The sequence below is a fragment of the Pseudochaenichthys georgianus genome, chromosome 9 (assembly GCF_902827115.2).
Source record: "Pseudochaenichthys georgianus chromosome 9, fPseGeo1.2, whole genome shotgun sequence".
Lineage (NCBI taxonomy): Eukaryota > Metazoa > Chordata > Actinopteri > Perciformes > Channichthyidae > Pseudochaenichthys > Pseudochaenichthys georgianus.
The window spans coordinates 36,933,733-36,954,482 of NC_047511.1; the positions used below are offsets into that span (position 1 = coordinate 36,933,733).

Here is a 20,750-nt window from a genome sequence, read left to right on the forward strand (position 1 = left end):
AGCCCTGCCCAAAAGCTCCTTAAAATATTATCTCTCTCTCTTTCCGTCTCTCACTCCTCACTTTAATGAACGCTGTTTTCCATCTGGCTTGCCTCTAATTTGCTCTTCTTGTCAGTGCAGCTATCACAGACTGAACAGAGCATCTTATCTGTGTTCACCAGTCCGTGACTTTTTTTTTCGAGTGGGCACGTATTAATTATGCTCAGTGTCATCTGTGACAGAGCTTCTGCCTGTTTTACTCCCTTCGGTTGTTGCTTGCTGCTTTCCTTTCTTTCCCTGTTCACCTTTTTCACAGTGGCTGAATCACCCTCCTTTATTAGATTAGTCATGGTCCATGTTTTACGAAAGAACTCCTCTCATCTGGCCTAGATGTGTGTGTATGTGTGGGGGGGGGGGGGGGGGGGGTGTGGGGGGTGTGAAAGAGAGAGAGAGGTATACATGTGAAAGCCTTGGTTATGTAAGCCATTCATGAACAGCCTCAGAAGCACATGTGTGGGAGAAAGTGTGTGAGCAGAGATGAGAGCTTTAATCCAAATGACTTGTGTGTCAGTCGCACAGTGCTGTTGAATCTAGGTTTGCTGCATTGATTCCTTTGCTGTCTGTCCTGGATGTGGACAATAGATCCTCTGTAGGTTCGGTCACAGTTGTTGCTTTATGTGTGAAGTATTTATGCAAAGCACATTCTCAGTCCTTCGTCCAAGTATCTTTGCATCTCTGTAGCTGTAGTTATCCCCCTTTGTTCATCCAGAGAAAATAGTCATTAGTGCTGCAACAATGATGCATGGTCTCTGCTGAGAGCTGCCGAGTAAACAAACCACTAACCTTTCAAACTCTTTGGTCTTTTACGTCAGCAAGCTTAGTTTGGGTTTATATTGTTTAAGGGAATTAGGGACTATGTCATTTCTGTGAGGTGGGCTTTGTTTGAGAGGTTGGATATTACAAGGTTATGAGTTCCTGATACACTATGAGTTTATATTCAATCGAAACTCATCTATTTGCATCTTTTCAACCATACTGTTAACCGCATATTTTGCTGATTACTTTCTAAATCTTCTATTTTGATCGATAAGATGGAAGGAATTGTGAAAAATCGTAGTTTTCCAAGGTAATGTCTCAACATGTATTGTGTTGTCAGTCCAACACCAACATGTATTCAGTTGAATATGATGAAAAGCAGGACATCTCCGTGTGTAAGAGGACACAAACACTATTTTAGCATTACAAAAATACCTATATTACCAAAAAAAGTTGTTCATTCTTTTTCTGTCAAAGGAAAAACTTGATTGCTATACGTTTAATCTCCTCTTCCTTAAAGACATAAACGTCTGGCAGTCTGTTTGTCCTAGAGTAACCAGACGCTGCTTTGCCTCTTAAAACAGGAAGCATTGCCTCTCCTCTCCCCCCTCTCTCCCCCCAACAATTGGCAAACCCTGAAAGAAAGGAGCAGAGGGGGAGGCAAACTCCTGAGAGCGAGTTATAGCAAACACACAGAAGCGGGGCGAGCCGATGTCTGTTAACCAGCTGATCGTCCACCCAGACCAAGAGGGAGAGGGGAGGGGGGGGAGAGAGAGAGGAGTGACTACTGATGCTCAGTGATCTGCACTGTGTGAGTCAGTGCTGTGGAGAGCAAAACAGAAACAGCAGCAGCGTGAGACTCTCGCGATCGTCAACAACACAGAAGAGCAGGATGGGAAAGCTCAGCCGCTAAGCATAGGAGGAAGTGCGCGAGCCGTAGAGAACAACAGAGCAACAGCAGCTCACAATACGAGGGGAATAAAGAGGACTGTGGAAGATCACTGAGACTGGTTGACAGCAGTGACAATCTATCCAGAGGAAGAGGAAGTTTACAGTTAAGTCTCGGAGGTGGCAGCAGGTTTTGGACCTGACGTGCCGCAGGGATGTCCTGGTTGTCTCCGGTCCAATGGGCCAAATGGACATGGTCAGCAGTGACTGGAGTAGCTGGAGAAGAGGGGCAACCCCTATCCAAGGGTGGAGGAGAGTACAAGTAAGAGGGCTAGGCCAGTGTGTGTGTGTGTGTGTGTGTGTGTGTGTGTGTGTGTGTGTGTGGTGTGTGTGGTGTGTGTGTGTGTGTGTGGTGTGTGTGTGTGTGTGGTGTGGTGTGTGTGTGGTGTGTGTGTGTGTGTGTGTTGTGTGTGTGTGGTGGGTGTGTGTGTGTTGTGTGTGTGTGTGTGAAAGAGAGAGAGAAAGAGAAACAGAGAAGGAGGGGATATAGTTGGTGTATAATTAGGTTTCAGCTAAAGAAATAACAAAGAGAGTATCTTGAAAGGAAAGAGTCATTCTTTGAACTTGCCTCGGATTAAAAAGCAATTGATTTAGTGGTTGTTTGTGTGATGACTGCAGATACCCCTGAGTCATCCTGACAGGTGGTGGATAATACACACAGAGAGAGCAATACACACACACACACACACACACACACACACACACACACACACACACACACACACACACACACACACACACACACACACACACACACACACACACACACACACACACACACACACACACACACACACACACACACACACACACACACACACACACACACACACACACACACACACAGAGACTGGTGGTATACTCTTGATTCCTTCCTATGCTGTGGCATGGTCATACTGTCATTGGCTAAAAACAGACGACTAAAATACACTCTTACGAGTCTCTGCTCTGTCTGCTCCATCCGGTTTCTTTATGAGGCACCAAATGCTAAGGATATGACTGTAGGCTGGTTTGTGTGTGTGTGTGTGTGGCAGTCTGGGAACAGTTGCTGAAAGTTGGGGGAAGGGGAGAGAAAAAGCCACAGTTTCCAAAGCTTTTGATTCGGTTTCTCTCCATTTCTAGTTTCTAAGTAACCATCCAAGATTGCAGCCGATGGGGCCATCAATGGGGCCATCTCTGGGACATAATTCAGTGGTGTGTGTGTGTGTGGGGGGGGGGGGGGTGTATGTATATTAGGATTAACTCTGGCTCCACAGTGTGTGAATGTGTGAACTGATATCAGAAAGATGGAGTGTGTCTGGGTTTTGGCAGTGAGAGCTTTGTTCCTTCTGGGGCTGTTTTTCATTAAAGGGCCAACGTTTTGATGTGTGTTCAAGTAGCTGGGAATGGGTACCACACACACACACACACACACACACATTCTGAGGCCCCGGACACACGAGGACGAAAACGGCTAAACGCATAGGATTAACGCAATCGCAAAAAAACTTCCGTCCACATGCAATATTCACCGGATAGTGTCTGTCCACACGAGACCGCTCCGTTTAGCTCCAACCGCTGGAGAAGCTGCAGTACATATGCAGGAGCCTGTACGTGGCGCTGTAACTTCCTCCACAAAAGCAGCGAAGAAGCATGGTTGTCATGGTTGCCCTTCTGTTTATTCTCCGCGGTGGGGGCCGAGGGAACCGGGCAGCGTGTTTCGCCAGTCAACGTGTATTAAAGTTTAAATCTTCTGGACAAAATTATAAAAGTGCCGGTCAAAGGTCTTCTTTGTTATTTATTGAGCTTTAAAACAAATGAATAACGACTCTATATAATATAATAATAAAATACACGGAGCCTCTCTTTTTCCTCCCTCTCTTCGGACAGGTCAGTGTCTGTTTCATGCAGCAGCTGATCCAGTAATGAGTGACCCGGCCGACAGTAAAAATAAACATAACTAGTTTAGGTAGTTTGAGAGGTGTCTCCGTCCTGTCAGATTAGACTTCACTCGCGGTTATGTCCATATCGAGAGAAAGATAAATAATCTGAATTCAGTGTGCAGTTTACTTTGACGCGGGGATGAGCAGCAGAGGTGGGAGAGGCGGGGCTATTGCCTCATCATTATCAGAAAATGATCGTATAGGGCAGTGCTTCTCAAAGTGTGGTTCGCGGACCACTGGTGGTCCGTGAGTATATTGGTAAAATGTCACATTTGAAATAAATAAATACATTTAAGTTTTCTCACTCTCGTGCGAATATCTCCGCAATGGAGCGAGCTTAAGTTTCACTTTCGATTGCATCATATAGCCCAGCGCAACACCTTGATCACACATGTTGCCACTTCTTTGTACCAGTTTCAGGCGATTTGTAATCTGTTCTAGAAAAACGATGTGTTTTGGGATATTTGTGGAGTTAGGTGGTCCGCGAGTGTTTTTTTATTGGTTAAGTGGTCCTTGGTATGAAAAAGTTTGAGAAACACTGGTATAGGGCGTACACACGGAGCCGTTGGACCCCACAGAGCGTTGCGTATGCCGTTCTATCCACCTTGGGACCCGTTATCGTTTCCGCAGTCGTTTAGTGCCGTATTCGGTCGTCCTCGTGTGGCCGAACGGTCTATATGACACTAAACAGTAACGCAAACGACCGTTGGCCGGAGCCTCACTATCCCTGTCTCTCCTTTCCTTTTTGTCTTTACGCAGTTTGGAAATACATTTGGGCTGGTTGGCTAGACAGCTGACATAGCAAACCAAAAGAGAGTGTGTGTGTTGGGACACAGTGTGTCGTATTGAGGGAGAAAGGATGCAGGTGGCCTTCCAGGGCTTCACTTCTTCCTCCGACTTCCTTTCAAATTAATGCCTTGTTTATTTCGAGCTTCTTTGAACCCTGAAATCTATTATTTTTTCGTCACTCAAGGAAAACAGGAGATTGACATTATATGGCAATGTTTTCTTGTTAGAAATAAGTTCACACTGCTACAAACAATAAGCGCTTTTCTTATTGTATTTACATAATTAATCAATCAATCAATGTTTATTTATATAGCCCAATATCACAAATGTTACATTAGTCTCAGTGGACTTCACAGTTTGTACAGAATATCAGTATGACAATACTCTGTCCTTAGACCCTCACATCGTACAAGGAAAAACTTCCAGAGAAAACCCACAGTTTAAAGGGAAAAATGGGAGAAATTAATTAAATAGCTGTTTGAAGCATTTTCTTATTTAGACCTACCATCATTGTCAATGGCTCATTGTCCTCAAAGACAGTGGACTGCTGTTATCACATGCTCTAAGTAACTTCATGACGTAGTTCATTTGGTTTTATGGATCATATTTGTCTCAGAACAATTTCAACTGGAGATTTCCTATATAGTTCCAGATGATTTCCCAGCACCCAGTCGTAGTTGTGACCTCTCTCCTGCCGTATTCCTGTCTCTCATAGCTTTCCTTTTATTGTGACAGATGTTTTTTTAAGTTTTCCGTTCTCTTTCTCTCTACAGTTCAGACTCAGAGGGGACTTTTGAGACACCAGAGGCAGAATCTCCTGGTGTTGCGAAGCACCTTAGCCAACTGGACAACTCCAACCACACAGGTGAGACGACCGACCCAGGGCTCTCATACAGATCAAACTCTGACACCTGGACAATTATTTTAGATATTCTCTGGTCGCTAGCAAGCTTTTAGGAAAAACACAAGACAGATAACACAGAAGATGTCAGCATTAAAAGAAACCACAAATCCAGCAAAGGGGACTCAGATTTATAGAGAGACATTTTAAAAGTCCTTTTCACTATCAGATAAAACAGTAACATCGAAATTAATCAGCCTAAATTTCACACGATCAATTCATTTTTATTTCAAGATTTTCTGCAACATATTTTCTGCCCAAAAATACACAAATGCCCTTTTCCCAATTTGATGTGGCCTTAAGGGCGGTCTCCAGCCTGATACTTTGGTAGATTAGGTGCAATGTCCACTGTGAAAAGACCTCCTAAATGTAACACTAGTCGTATTCATTAGTTTTTAGTTCTTCAATAAATGAAGTGATTTTTTGCATTAACCTTTATGTCGTTCTGTCATGTGAAGAAAGCCTTTTTGCACAAATGACAAACACAAATGTTCTCCTACACTCAAACCTGATGATGTAGATCAGGGGTCTGCAACCTTTTTGATATGAAGTTGAGGAGCTTGACGCTCGTGAACTATCAGCAGGAGGGCGGGGGAGCCTCGCTGCGGGGAAGCAGTGTGTGGACCTGTCAGCGCAACTTAGCCTACAAGATGCCGAATTTAACAAACACATTTAAATAATTGGTTTAAACGGCATAATAATAAGGACGATCGCCAGTTCTGTGATTCTCCAGAACACATGTTATGATATTAGGGTCATGCAGAGTGAGATGAGATCGCTGTCCCTTTTAAGAGAGAGAGGTGTGTGTGTGTGTGTGTGTGTGTGTGTGTGTGTGTGTGTGTGTGTGTGGTGTGTGTGTGTGTGTGTGTGTGGTGTGTGTGTGTGTGGTGTGTGGTGTGTGTGTGTGTGTGTGTGTGTGTGTGTGTGTGTGTGTGTGTGTGTGTGTGTGTGTGTGTGTGTGTGTGTGTGTGTGTGTGTGTGTGTGTGTGTGTGTGTGTGTGTGTGGTGTGTGTGTGTGTGTGTGTGTGTGTGTGTGTGTGTGTGTGTGTGTGTGTGTGTGTGTGGTGTGTGTGTGTGTGTGTGTGTGTGGTAGAGCGACAGTGAGGGAGCGTGTGTATGTTTCTGGAAGTGAAACGAGGAAGCAGAAAAACAGAGGTCTGTGATGTATTTTGTGAGACAGAAGAACAGCTAAATAAATGCAACGGCCTCCCAAGACGAGCTCGCCTCTCTCCAGTCATTTAAGCTAGAGTGGGTTATCAAACCTGAAGCTTGTCGCTTCTGCCCCTCCTCAACTACAGTCTGGGAGCCGACAGGAAAGTTCAACACACAGATGGCCAGTCCGCCCCTTTGTAGCATATTATTTCGATGAGCAGATCGCCACTGGGCTTTCAACTAAATACACAGCCACGCAAAAACTGCGGCATTTGTACAGCTCCTTATGGGTACTGCCATTTGTGAAGTGTTTTCCTCCGTGGTGAAACGATCAGCACTGCACCACGGAGGAAAGCGGCAGAAAGTCGCCTGGAGATAAAGAGAGCGGGGCTGCGTTGCGTGCATGGCTTCCTTCGCCAGTCCACACAGCGGCGTGCGCTGAAGCTTCCAACGCTTCTGCCCATTCACTTTGAATGGGGTGACGTCACTTTTAGCCGAACTGCATTTTGGGAAGCGACGTGGAGCGTTACTGGCGTTGCTCGCTTCAAAAGTTGAGCAATGTTCAACTTTTGACGCCTCGACGGAGGTGTCAGCCAATCCAATCATATGCCAGTACAAGCTCTAGCCAATCAAACCGCGTGCTTGTGTGTTGGGGCGGGAGATTCATGTGATTGGTTGTTGGTCGAGTGTCAGACACGCCCGCCGGCAAGCGTCAACGCACGCCGCTGTGTGGACGTTCAGGATCCGAAAATACAATTTAAATATTTTGCACACTTATTCCACTTATTCCTAGTGTGCCACTAGTTACGGTGCCGCGTGCCAATTCTGTGTGCCAGGGGTTGCCGACCCCTGATGTAGATAGTGTAACTTGTTTTGAGTTATTCGGGTATGGTATTTTGTGTAAACTGCAAAAATTGCAAAAATGTCTTGAGATTTAAGTGGTGTTGTTTACGCAATGTGCACTCTTCCTTTTGTCACTATGTTGTTCCTTGTTTATGTTGGCCACGTTGTTGCTATGCCTGCTTTTGCTGATCAGAAAGACCTATCAGCAGATATGGTTTATGAAAATAAAGGTAAATGAGCCCTCACCCGGTTTCACAGACTGATGCATCGTCTGATTAATGGGTAGTAGATGAATCCAGTTTGTTTGAAGCTGCAACAGAAGCCCACTGCTTTCTAATCAACATCCCCCTCCTCACCCATCCCCTCCCGCTGCCCTGCTTTCACCCACTCAAGTAGCACACATCACCATGGTAATAGATATCTGGAGTGCATCTTCTGTGCAAAAAGCTATATCCCTAAAGTTTATACTCCATCAGTTATCATTATAGTCATTTTAACATGAAGTGTACATGTATCAGAATTAAATTAGTCTGCATGTTTTGGATGGATCAACCGGTTGATATTAGACACGATTTGACTCTGCATATGGGATACTGTGCCAGATAATAACAGAGAGATTAAAGTGTTTATTATCAAGTCCAGTTCGCAGACAATAACAGTCTCCTATTCATGCTATAACAGTCACATGCTCTGGGGTTGGATTCGTGAATAAAAGATTGACTTAAGAAAGTGATATTCTTGTTGACTATAATTGGACTTTAACAGCTCACTTTAATCATCTATTCATGAACGACCACACGCTGCAATCAAACTGTATGCACTGTAGCTCCAGGGTGTAGCTGAAACTCTAGACAGCCATTTGACTACTTATACTGTTCCTCTCTTACTTCCTCCTCTCCGTCCTTTTCCTCTTTTTCACAGAGTTGTGAAACTGCACTAAAGCCTGATGTTGTCTTTGTTGCTAGGCCACTTGGTGGGCTGTACTCTGCAGAACTGGGTGTGGTTCCCCCTCACATATTACCCTCTCTGAAGGGTGTGTGTGTGTCTGAAAGTACCCAGATTTTGAGCAGAAGCTTACATAAACTTGCAATATTGAATGTATGATGTAATAGGCCACAGTCATGACGCCTCAAGTCATGACAAACGATGTGAGAAGCTGTTATCCGTCAAAGGTGGACACAATAAGTTCATTCAAGTTGTGAGCCACTTGAGAGGAAACACAGGAGAATATATTGGAGTTATTTCCGTTGTATTATCGTGGGTAGTTGTGAGAGTTTTTACAGTGGGTGTATTTTTCAGTAACAGAGAGTCCTGTGTTTCAGCAGCAGTGTGACTCAACAGAGACCAGCCTGCTGCTGTGGTCGTTAGCTAGCTGTTAACAGGATGTGAAGTGCTCTGAGAGGAAGTCAGCAGCCATCTTAAATGTTCTAACAGGAGAACGAAAGGCCATCATTTCAAGTAAATCCCGAAATGAAAGATACTATCATTAGGTCGCCACAGGATGGAGAAAGTAGGTTAGACGAAGGATACCAATCTGCTTTTATCCCTCTACCTTTCTGACAATAGTTTCTTTCTCAGTAGCAATTGGTTTTCATGGTTCCTCCTATAACTCTTTAGTTTGGTGTTGCCCAACACTTACCTCAACTTTATAACTCTCTTTTGACCTTTGGCGTTGACATCTGCGAACAACTTAAAAAAACGTAAAGACCCATCTGTTTGAATACATTTTTCACTGATTCTGTATGTTGTTTTTGACTTGTTTTATTCCTCTCAAGTCTCTATTATATGTCTGTTGGCATATTCAATTATAAATGTTATTATTATAATGCGAGAGTTTAGTTTCTTGTTATTCATATTAATAATGATAATACATGTTTATTCTTATTTGATTCTATTTTTTATGATTTGAAATGTATTCCTTTTAACCCTGTGTATATTGACACGTGTTTCTGTCTCATTCTGTTGCTGCTTTGACACCTGAATGTTCCTACAGGGATCAACACAGGCCCATCTTATCTAATCTTATCTTGTATTCATTTTGAGAGGCACCTCTATAAACCTTATGTTAACTAGTAACATACTGACCTACTTTTTTCTTCTCTTTTTAGATACAACCACTTTTTGGACAACAACTCCAACCAGGAGGTCGGCCCAGATTCATCCCCAGATGTTGATTCGCTGAACAACGTCAGCAACTCCAGAACCAACAACCGCAGCTTCGGTTTGGACCAGAACCTCAACCTGACCCTCAGCAACAAACCCAGCCCTGGAGGGGTCCATCAGCCCCAGCCTCCAGCCCTCCGGCCCCCATCACTGTCCGTCCTCTCCTCTCTGAACAAACCCGACCCCTCGGAGGTGGACGACGTGGCCCCGGCGGTGTCTGGCTCCAGCACGGACTCCAACTCCACCCCCAGTCATGACATTTGTGTGGACCCTGATTTGCTTAATGGCAACATGAACTCCAACTCAAAACTGACCTGTGAGACCAACGGCACAGTAATCACGTGAGTAAAAGACTCGTTAAAAAATACACAAAGGTTTCTTCAGTGAGTGTGTGGCTGAAACTGAACTGATATGACTCACTGATTTTCAGGCTGAACAAACAGTGCTCTCTCTTTTATGGCTGTAGTAGGGAACGGTAATGAATGCTCTCTATTGTTCACGATGAACCTGGAGGGATCGAAGTGTTCCCCTTTTAACCCACTATGTTTGCCTGTTGTGCATCTTCTAAAGTTATCTCAGCATCTGTGTCTCTCCTGCACATCCTTTCATCCCTCACCGTTATTATAGTTTTTTTTATTGCTTCTAGTTATGATTTTATTTTAGGATCAGTTGAATTTTTTTCAGTAGGATTTTCTTTTACTATTCCACAAAAGAAGGTTTAAAGCCGTTTTTAACGTTTAGTGTATTTTTAACACATATTTTGTGTTTTCTGAGATATTCTCTGAGTTGTAACGAGGAGTGTCTCACGACGCCCTCTGGTGGTGTTTTCATGTTCCTGCAAATTATGAATCCTGATCACATTTCTATTAAATTGTTTATGTCTTTCTTCAAGTTCAGCGTTGTGCACACTGCACAGAGATAATCAGATTTTACCTCAGTACTTATATCAAATACATTTACTTTGAGATTCCAGGATATTTGTATCATATATTTCTTTGTTAAAATGCCTCGTTTGAAATGAGACACAATACTTTTAAAGGAACAGGGGGACAGAATGTATTGTATATACAGTTTTATTTATTGATATTATATACAGTCAGGTCATCCTTATTTGGAGGGTTTGCCTGCACTCATTTCTTACTGAGGCCATTTTATCTCTTGATTGATACTTTAAAATATGAAAGCCCGGGAAATACTTGCTTACTACATTTTAGTTAGTTAAGTGGTAATAGAAGATTTACATTTTAAATTTAAATATTCTAGTCTTTTATTTACTGAACTATAATAACCCTGCACTCACCTTATGTTTAACCTAACCCCTATCCCGTCCTCTCCTTTGTCTTTCCTTCCCTTTCCTTCCAAACTTTCATTCTGTTCCCCTTCGCTCTGTGTGGCATCAGGACTTCTGAGCAAGTCCATTTCCTCTGTGTTCTGTTGTAAGTACTGTGTATGCAGACGTGTGTGTGTTCGAACGTCAGTTCTTGCTGTTCTTAATAAGTCCAGTGCCAGGCTTGCTCCATGAGCTGATGTGGAAACAACCTGACCTAAATGTTCCTTCATTCACAAAGAAGTTGAAAAAAAGGCAGGAGTAGAATTAGAAAGTAGAGAGAGTGTTAGCGGAAATCCTGTAATTCCCTCTAACTCTCTGAACAAAGGTCCTTGCTCTTATTTCAATTTGGCAACAATCTCTTTCATTGATCTGCTTTTAAATCTGCGTAATTCAGCACTTTAAGCAGAGCATGCGAGCTCAGCGCACACTCCCAGCAGAGCCATGAGGCTGTAAGGCTTTCAGTCTCCTGCTTCCTCTTCTCATCCTCACACCCGCCCACATGTACACACAGGCAGATGTATCATCAGGTTAGAGTTGACACTTATGTTGTTATCGACTTTCATTCTCAGGAACTCCTGTAAAGTAAAGCCGAACCAGCCAATGCAAAAGGGTTTCAGTGGACAGGTAAGAACTGATCATGTGTCTGCTGCTCATATGACTCACGTGGTAATATTACCATCAGGAACGCTTCATGCATTCAGTGGGTTTGATTATGTTTGCAGCTGTTAAAGGATGACCACCATGGAGGCCACGCCACAGACGAGGAGAAGCTGGCGATCAGTGTCAAACCGGACAAGGACCAAAGCGGTGAGTCACCGGATCAATGAACATGGATTTGTATGTTGTGCCCCCCAGTTACAGCACAATGATACAAGAAACTCAGTTATCAGTGACGGACTCGAATGTACAGGAAGTTAAAGTTTAGACAGCATTCTTCACTCTATCAATACCGGACAGCAAGAAGGTCTTCTGTGCTTATCTGTTACAGACACACACATAATTTAATCAAGAGCTTGTGCACTGAAACCTGTAACAAACACAACATCAGTGCAGGTGTTCAGAGCAACGGTTCAGTGTTTGCTGTGGGATTGTATGATCATGCACATCACATGTGACACAGCTGAAGTAACTGTCTGTTGCAGATGTTGCAGTATATTACGTGCTGTCGCCTGTGGTTTTATAGTTTCTAAAGGTATCATGTTCTTTTTTTAGAGTGAACAAGCAGTTCTCAAAGCGAGATCGATAACATTCTGAAACAATATCTTGAGCAGACACCGAGGCTCCTTGTGAGTCATTACTAAAGTGGAAGCAAACTGCTCATTGATGAGACCACTCCTAACAGATCATCATAACAATTCTTATAAAGTAACTTATAAAGACCATTTGAATCATTTGCTGCAGCCCTTATGTGACCATGTGGTGATCTTCCTGTCAAATCAACATTCAGAAATGTTGTAATATTTCTCATGTACTGCCACCTGCTGGTCATGACGATGAACTATATTATATTACGTGGCGCATTATCCCAGATCCTAAATTCGTATTACTTTCTTCCAGCTCAAGACTGCCATGTCACATCAAAGCCCGAGGACTGCTGCTCTGTGGTAACTAAACACCACAATCAATAATTCATGTTTTACCCTCTGTCAGGCACATATACATGCTATAGATTATCACAGTGGTGCTCTCATGCATGTGATCTTTTTTATCTAAAGAATAAAAGCAACTAGATGGGAGTAAAGCACTCTTTTTTTATTTAGGCTAAACTGTTACCGAGAAACCGAGACAAGTCCAGGCACTTCTGTACATTTGAGAATGTAAAAGTCATATTGGTAATTTTTGTTTAGTTGTTTGTGAAAGTGAAGTGTAACTGAGAGATGTAATAGACTCTCAGGTTTTCTGTTTAGAGGCACCTGCATTATTATCTAAAGCTGCAGTTTGATAAGATGGCCGCACTGTGCTGTACGACAGCAGGAGGTACTAAGTGTCTGCCAACATTATGATTTACTAAAGTGACGGTGGATTAAGATTGTCATTTATGAGACTAGAATATGGCTCTCATAATCCAGGAAGGTACAAAGCAAGAGAGGAGAAGGGACTTGGAGACGAGGAGAAGAAAGGATTGAGATGAGGGGGTTCAAAATGACAGTAAAGCAATTTTAATAATTTGCACTTTATTACATACATTAATGTTGCTATTTGTTTTCTACTACAACAAATTGTTGCATTGTGACTTATTAGTGAAAGGGTACAACTGAAGGGTTTGAATTGGCTTCTCTAAGCACTTACTGTACAGTTAGTTTCCCACTTGTGAAAGATAAATATTATAGGACAGCTTTTTTAACAACAAAAAAGCCAGAACAGAGGTTTGAATAATAGCATCCATGCCACTTGTGTATTTGTCCTGAATACTTTTGTGTATTTATTTAGAGCCCATTTTAGACTTCTGGATGTATAATGAAAGTGATTTCCCTCTACCTGCAGCAGTTCTTGGACCCATGCGAGCGGAAGAACAAAGCGGAGGGAGGGGAAATGAAGAAAACAGGAAGTCAGGTCCTGGATTCCATCTGCATCAGTGAGGCAGAAAAACAGGCCGTTCTCACCCTCATCAGAGAGGAGGTACAAACTGTTAACTCATCCAACTTCAAATGTGTCGTCAGCCTGTTGGTATTCCCTGAATAAATCTTTTAAGTATTTTCTTTACACTTACATCTCGTTTCAGATCATCACTAAAGAGGCAGTGGCAAATGACTGGAAGAAAAAGTACCAGGACAGCAAACAAGAAGTCAGCGAGATGAGGTGAGAAAACATTTTGATGCATGATGTTTTTACTCAGCCATCTCTGATTGACGGTAAAAAATCTGTCTACAATCTGTCCAAATATTAGGTTAAGGTTTCATGTGTTTTGTTTCTACAGGAAGATTGTTGCAGAATACGAGAAGACAATTGCTCAGATGATTGGTGAGTAGAAATGTTAGGAAAAAACGTTATGCAAACGTATGTTTCACTGGTTACTGTAATGATCCAAGTGTGTACTTGTATCATGTACTGTGAGTGTCAGACACGGTCACATTATTCCACATTGTTTTAACGCAGAAGAAACAAATCAGCAATTACAATACATTCATTTCAAGCCTTTTCTCTTTATTTTTTATGTATCCCTGTTTTTGATGTGAATGCAATGTTTCCTGCTGTTACCAGAATAAATACAAAAATGTAGGTGATTTGGCTGTCAACAATAACAACTTCTTCTTTGCTCTTCACAGAGGAAGAGCAGCACAACACCAAGATTTCCCAGAAGACTTTGCAGGCTGTGACGGCGGAGAAAGAAAGCACCATGGCAGACCTGAACTCTGTGGAGCGCTCTCTCTCTGACGTGTTTCGGCGATATGAAAATCTGAAGAGCACCCTGGAGGGATTTAAGAAAGTAAGTCATAGAACTAGTCCATGTCAGTTTCAGCTGATAGTGGTACACATTGGGGGGCTGTAAGAGGGTTATAAACACAATCAGGATAAGGCAGTTGTTGAGTAGCAGAGGTTTACATTAAAGAGGACCTATTATACCTTTTGGGGGGTTTTCCCATTCCTGTAGTTTGTTATACCGGTTTTCATTCATGGTCTGCCACGGTGGGAGTTTGACCAATCACAACAGAGCCGGCCAGCTAACCAATCAGAGCAGACTAGGCTCTGGTTTCAGACAGAGGGGGAAAAGAGGTGCTGCAGAACAGGCAGTATGAGAAACATAAAGATATTTTTGAACATTAAAACATGTAACAGTAGAGGCACAAAATACAAATATGAATCTGAAAATTAGCACATGTCCCCTTTAAAGGTCACTCGATAAACCTGAGCCTCAAACCTATGAAATTGTTCTCTTCTTCAACAACGTGTGCAGCATTACAATCTTTAATAAAGCCACAAATCTTGATCACAGCTGGTTTAAAGCAGCAATAACACGGTGCTTGTTTTTTGTTTCCTCGTGCAGAATGAGGAGGTGCTGAAGAAATGTGCTCAGGAGTATCTGGCCCGAGTCAAGCAGGAGGAGCAGAGATACCAGACGCTCAAAATCCATGCTGAGGAGAAACTAGACAAGTATATATGGGATTGAAATTAAGTCCAATTCTCCTGTGCGGCCAGTTTTAACAAACAATTATCAGTTTTGAGATGCTGTTAATTTCCCTCGTGTCACTCCTCTCTCAGGGCCAATGAGGAGATCGCTCAGGTGCGTGGAAAGGCGAGCTCAGAGAACATGGCGATGACGGCCAGTTTGAGAAAGGAGCAGATGAAGAACGAGTCTCTGGAACAAGCTCTGCAGCAGAAGGTAACATCATTCCTCATCTTTCTGCATGTTTATTCTAGATTACATCACATTGAGCTGATGCTTTATCCAAAACAACTTACAAAAAGTACAAATTCAGAAAAGCTAAAATCCTGCAAGTTCATTAGCTTCAAATTCGCCACACCACTTTAAGAGCTTGAAATGAGGTGGGAGAAGTTCTCAGATCTTGTACTTAAGTAAAAGTAGAACTACCAGAGTTTAGTAGTACTCTGTTACAACTAAAAGTCATATTAAGTCATACAAAAATGTATATATTTACATAGTCATCCTTTGTCGTGTTGCCATAGAATCAAGAGATGGAGGAACTGACCAAGATCTGCGATGAGCTGATTGCCAAAATGGGAACAATAGACTGAGTGACTGCGAGTCCTCAGAGCGACGCCCTGTGCATGAAGAAGCAACCTCCATACCCTCTGCCAGCCCTGCAACACAGAGACTGCTCCTGTACCGATGTCTAAAGTAACTTCCTGTAAACTACAATTGCACTACTTCTGACCCGAACCTAGACGGTTTTGTACATGCTAATAATTGTTCTAGTAGGAACTGTGTTATATGTATGTGGTCACGTTGTTTAGTTTGTCTGTGACGAGGCCATCTTGTGCTTTGCCCATCATGCCAGCGAGCAACAACCTGCTTGTGATTCAACTTTAATTCCCAATGGATTAACAGCTAAATTCCCAGCAACTCCTTGAATGACATCATGCAGGCGGGGTTGTTTAGGAGTTACGTTTTTGCATACAGCTTATTTGATTAGGCTTTGACAAGGATTGATTTTTTAATGAAAGCAACGATCCATCACATGTATTTTATGCTATAAACTCTGAAAGAGAAAAGCTCAGGGGTGTGTGTGTGGCAGAATGAGGTCAGGGTCAAAGTCAGGCCGCACAAGAACTGGAGGAAAGGATTTACGATTATTTGAGGAAATACAGAAGTCCTCGGAGGCCTTGGTTTGTTCAGGAGAGATACTGAATCCAGAACGAGTCAGTGAAACTAAAGCTGAGAATAATTCGCAGCGTTTGCTTTACCTAGATTCTGGACAATTAAAATCGACTGTTTCTCAAAGAAGTATAACAACCTGAGAGTAACAGACTCGTGATTGTATAAACAGTAAAGAGAACTTTATAATGAAGAGAAAAACACTTAATCCACTCCACCACTGTACGTTAACCATCCTGTGTTAAAAGTCCTAAACAACTGGAAAATATAAAAAAATGGAGACTATATGTTGATTAAAGATATTTTAAGCAATTATACGATTAGCAAGTGATGCACTTGAGCGTCCTCTATCACCTTTACCTCCTACCGTGAAGTGTTTGACAGCTTTATAGGAAGTTTAGTCTGTTGCTTCTGCGTGATGAAGATGTGAGCGCTCATGCCTGTATTTACAGCTCTGCATCGTCGGTTTCTTTGCATGACTTTTTTAAGAGCTCTGTTTTTCTCAGAAAGCAAATTGTTTCCTCAAATCACCGGTGAAACTATGTGTAATAATGACTGAGTAGTAAATGGGATTTAAACACTCGGACACAAACCCACTGATGTGCCACAGTTTATATTTTTGTGCCATTATTATGTTGTGTTACTTCTCAGCTGTTTTGTCAACAATTATTGTTTTGTCACTTTAGTTTCTTCCTTTAATTATTATTGTTTGTAATTGTAAATTAGGAAAGAGAGAATCTCACACTTGTGTTGATACATTGACTAATAGTGTGTGTGTACATTTTCCTGAATACAAATACATATAATTTGTTCTACAACAAGCTGGTTACCTCTGGTAATGTTTTCAACTCAGTTTGTTGGTGTGGTCGGCAGCAGGGTAATGAAAAAGTTAGTCATCGTTTTTGTTCATGTAACTTGGTGTAGGACAGGCCAAGGAAGCAGCCAATGAAATATTGGAGGTGATCTGAGAAACAGGGTGGATACACCAATTATTTTGTACTTACACATACGGCTTTGGCGGAGGTTTGCGTGCTCCAAAATCTCTTGTACTTAACATTAGTTTTTGCCGTTTTTATAATCGCTTTTACCACAGACTTAAAGCAGTTATTGTAAATTCTCACTGTGTGTATTATTTTGGTGTATGGGCCTCAGCTAAAGCCTTGGTGCAAAGTGTTTACACACACACACACACACACACACACACACACACACACACACACACACACACACACACACACACACACACACACACACACACACACACACACACACACACACACACACACACACACACACACACACACACACACACACACACACACACACACACACACACACACACACACACACACACACACACACACACACACACACACACACACACACTCATCCCATCTGAGGCTGTTATGTGAGTTAATAATAATGACCTTTGGCTTTATAATGCTCCCACACACAGTCAGTCTTTAAAAATGACCTCGAAACTCTGTTTATAACACTGAACTGTAACCGTGTCTCCTGTTAAAGCTCGCTTGGTTAAGTCCATTACTACAGGCTGCTGGCTGTGCAGCATGCAGGGAGATTACAGACTTAAGACCTTAATGCCCTCAGACACCTTCCCGTGCCTAAATCAGCACCTCAACCCACGCTGTCCCTCCATCACACTCATCCACTCTTCCTCTGGACTAAAGAAACAGAGTCCGTCAACCGGCTGCCATGAAGACCGCTCTGGCCCTGCTGCTCGTCTCTCTGGCCTGCCACAGTGAGTTTCTACAACACTCATACCAACACTGCCTTTTGGGGTTTTCAGACATTAGATGACAAGCAGCAGACAGACTTCCTTCTGAGTCACAGGAGCTTTGTTTTCCTAAAGCAAACCTTGGTCAAATATGCTGTTGCCAAGCAGTTTTGGCTTGATTTCTGCACAATGTGGGGCATTTTCCGTGTGTGTGTGTGTGTGTGTGTGCATGCTCACACTCCCCTGTGAACATGCGTGCCTAGTGTTAAGTCAGGTGCTCTCTCCTGCTCTGTCTGCACAGACCACGCCCTCAAGTGTCTCACATGTGTGGCGTCCAATGAGGAGGCCTGCATCCGGCAGGGCTCCACCTCCTGCCCTCAGTACGCTGATGCCTGCTCCACCATCACAGGACCCAGTGAGTGCAGACCATAGACTGTAGGTGCAGACACACAACCTCAGGAAAACATGTAGCACAAGCAAGATGTTGAAGAAAATTGTTTTGAAAAAGCCTCACAACATAACAGCCCGTGTGAGAGAGAAGTTTAACCTCTTAGAGAAAGAGAAATAGCAACAATATTTTATAATTGACTTAATATCATAATAAATGTACCAAAACTAATATAAAAAGTAAATGTCGGCTAAAAGTTAATGATACTATTTGACATATTTGATATAATAATTCTCCTATTTATTCAGTTTCCAGTTAATCTTTCTATTGTATTGAATTACTTATTTATCTTATATGTATTTTTGTTCCATTTTATTTCATTTTTTGGCAGCTTTTGTTTTCCATACATTGCTGCATCCATTAAGAAAGAAGGGTTTTAAAGTCTTTATTAAAACCCAAAATGAAGTTACATGGCCAGTGTGTGTGTGTGTGTGTGTGTGTGTGTGTGTGTGTGTGTGTGTGTGTGTGTGTGTGTGTGTGTGTGTGTGTGTGTGTGTGTGTGTGTGTGTGTGTGTGTGTGTGTGTGTGTGTGTGTGTGTGTGTGTGTGATCATAAACAGTCTCATCATTTGTGGTTGCTGGATGTTATCCTGGCAGTTTACAATAACCACAAACTCTCTGTATGTCTATATGTGTGTTTCTAATCGTGTGTGTGTGTGTGTGCGTGAAGAGCAGCTGAGTGTGTGTGTGAGGGGTTTCATCGGGTTCACAGCATCACATAGCAGCAGATGAGAAGTCGGCCGTCTTCAATCATTTCAGAGAAATTCAACCGTGAACGTCGCCTTAGGCCTTATTGATGTCCCTCTCTCTTTTTTTAAAGATACTGTGATGAAGTCGTGCACGTATAAGTCGTTCTGCCAGAAGGCTCAGGGCTCCGGCTCAGGGGCCGAGATGGAGTGCTGTTTCGGGGACGACTGTAACGGGCCCCAGCACAGCCAAGGGGTTCAAAACAACAGAGCATGGGCTCCGGCCTCCAGCCCCATCCTGCTGATCCCGGCCCTGCTTATTTTCCTCAAGTGATTCAAAAGTCCATCCATCTGCTCATTTGCTAGCTGGTCCATCTCTCTGCTGGTTGTCAGTTTTCCCCTCGGAAATGTTCAATCCTCCAAAAAGTGGACTGAAAAAACTGAAACTGTAATCACATTTATTATGTCAACAGATTTTACATAATCTAGGTTGGTTGAAAGCAATCATTTTAAAATTAGGTTTTTTTAATTTGGTTCAACTTAATATTATTGCTTTCAACTAACCTTATACAGTTAAGTGACATTTTATAATAAAATACATTTAATTAATGTCAATGTTCAGTTTGTTCAGTGGCACATGGTTCAATATTTTTTTTAAATTGTGTTTCTGATGACTGAGTTGTTGAAATGAAGATGGCTTTCTTCATTGTTTATAGATAGATTCAACTTATTGTCAACAGGTACCATGTAACGAAATGGTTTCTCTGCATTTGACCCATCCGAGTGTTAGGAGCAGTGTGCTGCCATTATGTACGGCGCCCGGGGAGCAGTGTAGGGAACGGTGCCTTGCTCAGGGACACCTCGGTAGCACTTGGTCTTTCCGGGACTTGAACTGGTGACCTTCCAGTTGCCAAGCCAAGTCCCTATGGACTTCACCACCACTTTTCTATCATCAACAAAATAAATAGTAGCTTGTTATCTTTTTATATGCGGTGTGTTCTCTTTCAGGTGATGTAAAGCTGTAAATGTGAACCTGATATCAGAGTGTTTGTGGTGTGTAAGTGCGCACAAAGTGAAGTGCACCTCCACATGGTGTGTGTCGTGGTTTCGGTCGATGCTGAGTCGGTAACTAGTTTGCAGCTCGCTTGATGCCAAAGAACCACATTATTCACCTGGCAGGGAAACAGAACAGGAGGGAGTTTTAATACAATCTTATTTAAATGTGTAAATAATTTGATAAAGTTTTGTTCAGTGCTTGCATTATTAAATGTGTGTGCATGCAAACTTGTCTTAAATAAAGATTTAATCCAACCCTTTTGTGTGAGAGTAAGAACACCTTTGTGTTACATTTGATAGAAATGTGTGTTAATCTAAAGTAGTCAAAGCACCAGGTAAAGAGAAAATAGTCTGTGATCTAAAGCAGAAATAGGACAGTCTGTGGAAACTTCAGGACTTCCTTCTGCAAATGTGTAACATGATGTGCAGTCACCACAGCATATGAAGTCAATGAGGTCTACCGACTCATGCAGGTCATATGACATGCAACCACTTCCAGGGGACACAAATTCACCAAAAGAAGAAAGAAAAAAAGAATGCAAAATCACTCCTGTAAATGCAGATGTTTGTGATATTAGCAGTTGTAAGGAGGACAGGACGAAGATAGATCATGTGGAAACTTTAAACCCAGATCCTGTGTTGAAACCTGCGAGTCATGTCAGTTAGTGTCATGTCTCTCTCAGGAGTTTCACCACAGACACTGTGATC

General features: G+C 42.4%; 2 protein-coding genes across 3 annotated transcripts; both read left to right on the forward strand.

Annotated features, from left to right (window-relative positions):
- Positions 1-1,479: 1,479 nt before the first annotated feature.
- On the forward strand, positions 1,480-16,939 carry LOC117452618 (transforming acidic coiled-coil-containing protein 1-like). Its single transcript, XM_034091328.2, has 14 exons — positions 1,480-2,005; positions 5,228-5,319; positions 8,650-8,713; positions 9,459-9,854; positions 11,413-11,467; positions 11,566-11,650; positions 12,401-12,447; positions 13,328-13,462; positions 13,566-13,642; positions 13,761-13,804; positions 14,110-14,270; positions 14,829-14,935; positions 15,044-15,164; positions 15,470-16,939. Exons 1-14 carry the CDS (start codon positions 1,899-1,901, stop codon positions 15,536-15,538), a joined length of 1,560 nt encoding a protein of 519 aa, XP_033947219.1. The 5' UTR covers positions 1,480-1,898; the 3' UTR covers positions 15,539-16,939.
- Positions 16,940-17,455: 516 nt separating this feature from the next.
- On the forward strand, positions 17,456-20,283 carry LOC117452854 (uncharacterized). Of its 2 annotated transcripts, XM_034091644.2 has the most exons (3): positions 17,456-17,877; positions 18,155-18,268; positions 19,121-20,283. In XM_034091644.2, the coding sequence occupies exons 1-3, from the start codon at positions 17,832-17,834 to the stop codon at positions 19,318-19,320; spliced, it is 360 nt and encodes a 119-aa protein (XP_033947535.1). In that variant the 5' UTR covers positions 17,456-17,831; the 3' UTR covers positions 19,321-20,283. The 2 variants fall into 2 exon arrangements, 1 of the variants encoding a protein (XP_033947535.1); XR_004552800.2 differs by having other exon boundaries at positions 17,456-18,288.
- The last annotated feature ends 467 nt before the right edge of the window (positions 20,284-20,750 follow it).

Coding starts and splice junctions, on each gene's coding strand:
- LOC117452618 (XM_034091328.2), top strand. CDS start 1,899: ATGTCCTGGTTGTCTCCGGTCCAATGGGCCAAATGGACATGGTCAGCA. Junction 11,468..11,565: donor AAAAGGGTTTCAGTGGACAG/GTAAGAACTGAT, acceptor TTATGTTTGCAG/CTGTTAAAGGATGACCACCA. Junction 13,805..14,109: donor GACAATTGCTCAGATGATTG/GTGAGTAGAAAT, acceptor TGCTCTTCACAG/AGGAAGAGCAGCACAACACC.
- LOC117452854 (XM_034091644.2), top strand. CDS start 17,832: ATGAAGACCGCTCTGGCCCTGCTGCTCGTCTCTCTGGCCTGCCACA. Junction 17,878..18,154: donor CGTCTCTCTGGCCTGCCACA/GTGAGTTTCTAC, acceptor CTGTCTGCACAG/ACCACGCCCTCAAGTGTCTC. Junction 18,269..19,120: donor CTCCACCATCACAGGACCCA/GTGAGTGCAGAC, acceptor CTTTTTTTAAAG/ATACTGTGATGAAGTCGTGC.